The sequence below is a fragment of the Hippoglossus hippoglossus genome, chromosome 16 (assembly GCF_009819705.1).
Source record: "Hippoglossus hippoglossus isolate fHipHip1 chromosome 16, fHipHip1.pri, whole genome shotgun sequence".
NCBI classification, from domain to species: domain Eukaryota; kingdom Metazoa; phylum Chordata; class Actinopteri; order Pleuronectiformes; family Pleuronectidae; genus Hippoglossus; species Hippoglossus hippoglossus.
The window spans coordinates 945,663-953,723 of NC_047166.1; the positions used below are offsets into that span (position 1 = coordinate 945,663).

General features: G+C 44.7%; 1 protein-coding gene across 1 annotated transcript; it reads right to left on the reverse strand.

The window, feature by feature from the left end:
• Window positions 1–2,405: 2,405 nt before the first annotated feature.
• Window positions 2,406–7,773, reverse strand: LOC117776589 (cyclic AMP-responsive element-binding protein 3-like protein 4). Its single transcript, XM_034610652.1, is given in 12 exon segments — window positions 2,406–2,808; window positions 2,918–3,240; window positions 3,475–3,568; window positions 3,806–3,890; window positions 4,320–4,388; window positions 4,625–4,731; window positions 4,969–5,058; window positions 5,160–5,281; window positions 5,418–5,505; window positions 5,507–5,689; window positions 5,774–5,923; window positions 7,533–7,773. Coding segments are annotated over 10 exon segments (1,302 nt in total). The 5' UTR covers window positions 5,921–5,923; window positions 7,533–7,773; the 3' UTR covers window positions 2,406–2,808; window positions 2,918–2,923.
• Between the last annotated feature and the right edge of the window lie 288 nt (window positions 7,774–8,061).

Genomic DNA, 8,061 nt, shown 5'->3' on the forward strand with positions numbered 1-8,061 from the left:
ATTTTCACTCCTTTGTGTGTCACTGCCATTTCCACAGGAAGAGGAAATGACCCCCTTCAGGTTCTTCTTGTCAATTATTCAACACAAAAGGATGTAAATATTCAAAAAGCTGCTCTCACTGATTGACACGGTTGTCCAACGTGTCTCTCCTGGCTCCAGCTGTCTTTGACAGGAGGAGATTCTCAACACGTTCACCGATTCTCAGAGAATAATTCATGAATCTTGATGGAAACAATCAGACATATTATCAGGGCTGATATTTATGAGTGTGTGTGTGATTTGATGCAGACAGAGTCGAGTGTCGGGCCTCGGCCCAGGAAGGAGCTCGACTGTTAATGAAAGAAAACTCAACATTATTTTGTGTTTTTCACTGATCGACTGACAACAAAAGCAATTTGAATCTTAACTTGAGCTCCAGGGTTTAATGATTATTATTCCACGGTCAGTGCATCAATGTAATGTTGGAATAACTGTAAGAATTCAGGTGAAGTCGGAACAGTCAGCGACTTTAACTTTAACGTAGTGAGATAGAACGTGTTTCAACAGATTCCTCCACAATTCATGGATCTTGATGAAAATAATATTTAGAGGACTGATATTTATGAGTGTGTGATTTGGTGTTTTCTCTGTGGTGTCGTGTTCACGTCTGGTTTCCTGGTTGGAAGAAAAACACACGATTCAGAATAACGACGTCATCTTCCTGTTCCTCAAACATAAACGACATGATGGCTGAAGCTGTCGGGCACCAGCGCTCCCAGCCTGAAAGCACCTTCCCCTCCACAGCCCCTTAATAACACATCCATCACCACGACAATAACCATACAAGTGTCAACTCTCAGCGACGCCTTCGTCTGAATGAGGCTGAGAGGTTGAATGTGTCACACACGCTTCAGTTTGTGCAAAACAACAACAACCATCGAATGAACATGAAGCTGGAAGAATGAAACAAAAGCTCAGGAAGCTGTGGGATGATAAATCTGCACTTTTAAACATTTTCTTCTGTTACGTCCTTTTTATGATGAGTTGAGGAAATGACATCAAGTGTGATGATGACAGAATAGAATGGAACGGTTGTATTTGTTGAAATGTTTATATGAGCTGCCTTTGTTTCTAGAACCTGGAGAAAACCTCAGGATGGTTTATTTAGTTTTGTCCTTGATGCAGCTTCTCTGGTTTCTTCTTTCTAAATCCTCTCGAGCCGGTTTGAGGCTGAACAGATAACGTGCACGACACAATCAGGAAAATCAATCAAGGTAAAACTGGTTTTAATCCACATGTTGGTGATCGAACGTGGTTCACTCCACAGGAAACAGCTCTGTGGATTCCAACCTGATTATTCTGATGATTAAACAAAGAGGAGCAGTGACGAAGAGGAGCAGTGACGAAGAGGAGGGAGGTGAAGGTGTCTCACACCGAGGAGGCTGCTGACTCCATTAACACCCGGAGCTCATCAACAGTAAACAACAGAAAACACACGATGCTAAATGTCATGAGCTGCAGCTGGAGAACGATTCTTTAACCTCTGCACCTCAGATATCATGAGATCTTCATCTCCAGCGCCCCCTGGTGGCTGGCTGCAGTATAAGTCATTTACCCTCTACATCAAAGTAGACGTTAAATAAATGTTTGTCAAAGATGTTTCTGTCGATTCAGGTCGTTCTGATCTCACTGATGTTTGTTCAAGTGTTTCTGATCAGTTTGGATTTAATTAGTTATTAATGATATGAAAACAGGCTGAGACGTCATGATTGACAGCTGACACTGACTCCTGATTGGTGGACAGACTGACTTCAAATGACGTCATCACCACAAATGACAGAGTTCGTCTCAAAGATATTTTGGCTTCATTTTGGAGACGCATCCATGTCCATCTTTATTTGGTCTGAGAGAAACACGTCGTGCAAATAAAAGAAAGTTTGATCCTGGTTGAGAAGCAGCAGAAGAAAAACGTGAACTGTGTGAAGAAGGAAAATAATCAATAGTCAACTTTCAATCAGATTAAAAAAACTTTGATTTAATTTGTGTAAATGTTTCAGAACAGATTCAGAAAACCAGACCATGACGTTCTTTAATTCTTACATCTAACCATTCATATCTATGACAGTTATGACGTGAAGTTAATTAATGTTTAGAACATTTTTCTTTTGAAAATGTTTTTAACAGACAGAAAAAAAAGATTTTCTTCCAACATTAATGGATCAATTCATAAGAAAACACCATTTACACGCTAATTAAACTTTTTCATCATGTTAATGGAACAAAATAAATAATTGAATCCACTTCGTGAAGATAAACTCGTTCAACTTTAACTCTTCTTTTTTTAAACAATTAAACAGAGAATAATTACAAATTCACATCCAAAATATTCAACATTTTTCATAAAAAAGCCAAAGCGAAGTTAGGTCGTTAAATCGTCTGGAGATTTTTCAGCCATAGAATCCTGCAGTGCTGGAGAGACCCAGCAGAGGGCGCTGTGTAACAAGGTAAAACAGGAAAACTCGTCTTTAAACTCGTCGTGTAGATGATCCGAAGGCAAAACGTGAGATTCAACGTGTTGTTTTCTATTGTTATTGTTGGAAAAATACAGGCTAGCGGTTTCCAGTTTCCGCTATTCATGCTAAGTCAACAGTCTCCGGGCTCTTACGTCATATTCACGATACAGAGCGGCGTCGTTCTTCTTGTCAAAACGTACAAACTATTCCTGAGCAGTACCCGGGCGGCCATGTTTGTCTCATTGTTTCCCATCAGACCTTTTCCAACAGATGTCATCTGATGCTAATCAACTGATCAGAGCGCCCCCTGCTGGTTATGTTTTTACAGCTTGTAACAAAGCGTAACACAGTCGCCTTCAGCCGTCATGAATTCGTTCCAACAAAACTTCCACGAGCTCGACATCAGACGTGAAGGAAGCATGAAAGTTTGTCTACATCTCGTCGGCGTGCGCCGGTTTGACCGCGTCACGGCTTCTTCTTCTCGCCGCAGTCGGCTCCGCAACAAGAGCCGAGCTGTTCCCTTTTGGTTCCCCCTCCTGGGCTGTGCCATCAACATCCCCATTTTCAGGGTTTTCTATTGGTTCTTGGGGGACAAGCGCAGCTCCCTCCGGGCGCCCTGATTGGCTGAGAGCAGAAGGTGGTGACGAGGAGTCGGACTGAGCCGCCGGACTCTCGATCCCACCTTCCACCGACTGGGAGGAGGAGGAGGAGGAGGAGGAGGGGTCTGTCAGGATGTTTCTGGAAATAACTGGAAAATAAAAAAATCCATTTATACTTATGTTTATGTGGAAGGGATAAAAAGTGGTTAACTCACAAACGCTGCTGCTACATTCATATGGAGCATTTTGTTCCTGCTGGTTTTCACAAACCTAATAAAACTGTGATTAGTTCCACAGAATATATTTTGCAGATTTGTCTCATTCTGAGCATCAGAGGATTAAAAACAACGTAAAAACAGGAAGTGATGTCGACAGGAACCAACCTCCTATCGGTCTGTAGTCGTCGTCCCCAGACGCGTGACGACGGAACGGACTGAAACTCGGCAAGATGATGAGACCGAGAGAGACGAGGATGATCTGACAACACAGAGGGTCGCGTTTCCATGACTTCACAGGACATTACATTTATTACCTGGAGACATGAGTAACACCTGGAACACACACAGACACACACACACAGACACACACACACACACACACACACACACACACACACACACACACACACACACACACACACACACACACACACACACACACACACACACACACACACACACACACACACACACACACACACACACACACACCTACCAGTAAGCAGGTGCTGGTCTGGGCTCCCTTACTGACCGTCTGTTTGATCAGAGACTGGAGTTGTCGAAGTTGGGTCAGAAGAGATCTGAACAGGAAACACATCAACTTTACTCACCAGACTTATTCAGACAAATCTAAAATTAAAAGTACGTCAACCAATCACCGGTCTTCAGGATATTTTTCAGGAGATCATGATCAGTCTTATCCCGTCACGTCCTCTTATCTTAATCTTATTTTAATCTTATCTTAATCTTAAGTGAAACAGGAAACTGTTGCTTGAATCTGGGGATTCAAACCAAGTTTCTTCCATTTAAACTGAACAAACTGTTTGTCCATAAACTGAAACTTTAACGACATGTACTCCACATGTAGTTTGTGTAGAAACAGTCGCTGCTGAAAACAAACAGCAGCGCCCCCTGCTGGTCACAGTCCAGTGACACAGGCGTCTGAGATCTCGTCTCTGCTAATTCTATCAATAAAGACGGATTAATAATCAATGAAGATGTGATCGTACATGTTTCGTTTCTCCAGCTGCTCCACTGTCCTCTGCAGCTCCTTGTTCTGAGCCGAGCACGCTGCCGCCCTGACACACACACACACACACACACACACACACACACACACACACACACACACACACACACACACACACACACACACACAATGATGATTAAAAATCTCCTCTGCTGCCACAAGACGATAACGTCGAGCTGCTCGTCCACTGAAGCAGAGTTGGTTCAGAATCCGTCTCCTGACAAACTTTCCTCATCATCAATATGAGCCCGTAGAGGTGTAAATAAAGATGGTCGCTCCTCGTACCTGCCCTCCAGTCCGTCGATGTACTCCTTCCTCCTGCGGCGGCTGTCCTGAGCCGACTGCTTGTTGCGGATTTTCCTCCGAACTTTCTTCAGGACTCTTTCCTCTGCCTGGAAACAAAGTTTAGTCAAAGTTCGTCTTTGTCAGTCTTTGTCAACACCCCCCCCAATACAAAGTCAAAGATTTGACTCATCAGTCTGAAAACCCTTGTTCTGTTCTTAATCAGTCCGTGTGCCTGGCGTCCTCGGGGGTAAAGGTCGACCAGGACCCAGGGTCTGATTGACGTTAACATGAGACACGACAGTGAAGAGTCCATTAAACTGATGGAGGACGGGGTCGGGGCTGACCTTGGTGAGAGGAAGGTTGTTGGGCAGAGAGATTCCTTCCTGGTTCAGCAGCTTCTGCTCCTCCTCCGTCAGCTGAAGTTCCGAATACAACTGCAACTGCAGAAGAAGAATTGGTCCTCCAGGTCAAACTGAGGCTCTGAGCGGCACATGGACAAAATGTCTTGTTCATACAATGATTCAGAAATCCTCACCAGGCCGTCGTCAGAGCTGGGAGGATCCATGAAAGCCAGGCCGCCGAGGCGAGATGCGGCGACCACGGGCAGCTCGTTCACGATGCACGAGTCTGAAAACAACACCTGGGAGCTCCACTCATCTGTGCAGGAGGGAGAGAGAGGAAGTTACCATCTAAAGACAGTTCAAGTTTCTGAATAGATAAAGAAACACATCAACAACTACTAAAGTAACTTGCTGTGTGCGCTCAGATGGTTCACATGACCCTGTGACCTCACCGAGCTCGATGGAGATCACATTCTCTTGTCCAGGTTCCACCTTCACAGCTCCCAGCCCGCTGATGTCGTAAACCACCTGGTACACGGTTTGCAGGGGTCGGCGTGGTGGTCGCCCCAGTCACCACGGCGACACGGCTCTCGGCGACAGGATCCTCAGAGATGCCGCTGTCGCTCTCGGACGAGGGGTCTGCGGCCCGTCCGCTGCCGAACACCTCGTTTGGGTCGACGCCGTAGAGCACGTCCTCTGATTCGCTGTCGTGATTCACGGTCGCCTGAGGCAAAGCCAGTTCTTCAGGTTTAAAACATAAACACATCGATACCTAACCAGCTCCATCGTAGACGTGCAGGTAACTCACACAGTCGGGGTCCACCACCCAGTCCTGCAGGGGTTTCTCTGAGCCGCAGAACACCAGGTCGGAGCAGAACGGAGCATCGAGCTGCCAGCTGTCTGCCGCCATGCCGCCGCCGCCGCCGAGGAACTGCTCCCCGCCCTCTGCATCCATCACCTGAAAACACATTTACAAAATCCAGGTGTTCAGTTCAGACGCTGATGGAGAGGACGGCCGCCGTGAAAGGTCAAAGGTCAACAGAGTTCCGACTGAAACAACCCAACAACTACTGAGATGAATCCTGTGGACTTTACCTCCACTACCAGATTCTTACCAAAGAACTGAGTAAAGTTTGAGATGGATTCTGGGTATTTAAGACTGTTTTTGCTCTTATTCAAACATGAGCTGAAAGGTTTCTCACAAAGGGTAGAAGTACAAGGTGTGTGTGTGTGTGTGTGTGTGTGTGTGTGTGTCTGTCTGTCTAATATCTAACACAGTAAACACCTGCAGTGAAAGTTAACACGTGAAAGTAAACACGACACAAACTGAACAACTGAATCTGACAAACCCTGGTGACGAAAGACTGGAGGAGGATATCCTGGTGGGAACACACCCACACACACCTACACACACACAGACACACACAGACACACACACACACACAGCCTCTGACACTACCTGCCTCATTAGAAACCTGATAAGCTGCTAAACGTGTTTCTAGTTTCCTTTCTCTTCTTACAAACATTATTCGTGTGCTCACGCAGTAAAACCTGAACCTTAACATTCCAGTACTCTACATTACTTTATATTAAAGTACATACACAGGCAGCGGTGAAATATAACTTAGTACATTAACTTACGCACTGTACTTTGAAATTCATGATACTTAATACACTGCATCGTGAACTCATGTACTTTTTACTGCACATTTCTCCGACATGCAGTTGCAGATTACTTAACCTGCGTCATCTGCTACTAACGAGGAGGAAATGACAGATAAAATGTATTTAACATGAACTTTGTAATTTGGTCGATGTCCCATCTGCTAACATGGAGGAGGCAGTGTTTATGACCTGCACTGACGCCATGCCACCAGGGGGATCTTCTATATAAATCGTATAATAAGGGGATGTCTATATAAATGGTTAAACTGCTTATTTAAATCAAACACAAGAGTAAAATGCTGCTTAATCATTCGTTAATAAGTAATAATTATGTATTAATATATCAGTTTATTGATAGATTCACTTTATATTGATAAATGTACTAATTTTCACTCTAAAGTTTTCTTTAAAAGAACCTTCGATAGATTACTGACTAAACACACGACTGGGTAAAATATTAATTTAAACCAATACATCATAGATAAAAGTGAACAAACGCTTGATAAATATAATTTATATTGTTATTGTATCGAATGCATTAGTTTGTGTATTTGTGTTGTAACTTTTCCTTCTTTAAATGTAAATACAAAACAGGCACAACATAATAAATGGAAGCAGCTTGAAAAGTTGTTTAACAAAGGTGTATTACATCAATACTGAAAAAAGAAATGACCATATATATATATACATACACACACACACACACACACACACACACACACAACTTTTATCTTGTGTATTAATTTGACTGTAAATCAATTCGGTGAAGGATTAAAAACTTTCACCAGAGAAACAGAAGAGGATCAGTCACAGTTTAAACTTTTCTTGTTATTGAGCTGAAGTTTGATTTCTTCTTCTTTTTGGACTCGATTCAATCCAGACTGAAGCGGGACGGAACTTACCGTCAATCACTCGGTGTGTGGCCGGTTCCGGTTCACGGTCTCCGGTTCTTCATCACACAGCGGCTCCGACAACACGGAGCTCTGTTCCGGGGACAGTCAGCAGAGAGCAGCCGGCGGAGGAGCCTCCAGTTCCGGGGACAGTCAGCAGAGAGCAGCCGGCGGAGGAGCCTCCAGTTCCGGGGACAGTCAGCAGAGAGCAGCCGGCGGAGGAGCCTCCTGTTCCGGGGACAGTCAGCAGAGAGCAGCCGGCGGAGGAGCCTCCTGTTCCGGGGACAGTCAGCAGAGAGCAGCCGACGGAGGAGCCTCCAGTTCCGGGTCGAGTCTCAACAACGTCACGGTTCGTTTCTCCGGGTCTTCTCCGCCCGAGCTGCGAGAAGACCCGCCCCCTACTCTATCTCTGATTGGTTAGAGTTAGGTAAGCAGGGCGGTGATTGGATAGTCAGAGTCAAAACACGAGGGTAAACCAATCAGAGACAGGCAGGGATTCACCTTCTTCTACGCTACACCTGAGTAATTCTCAGTGATGCTG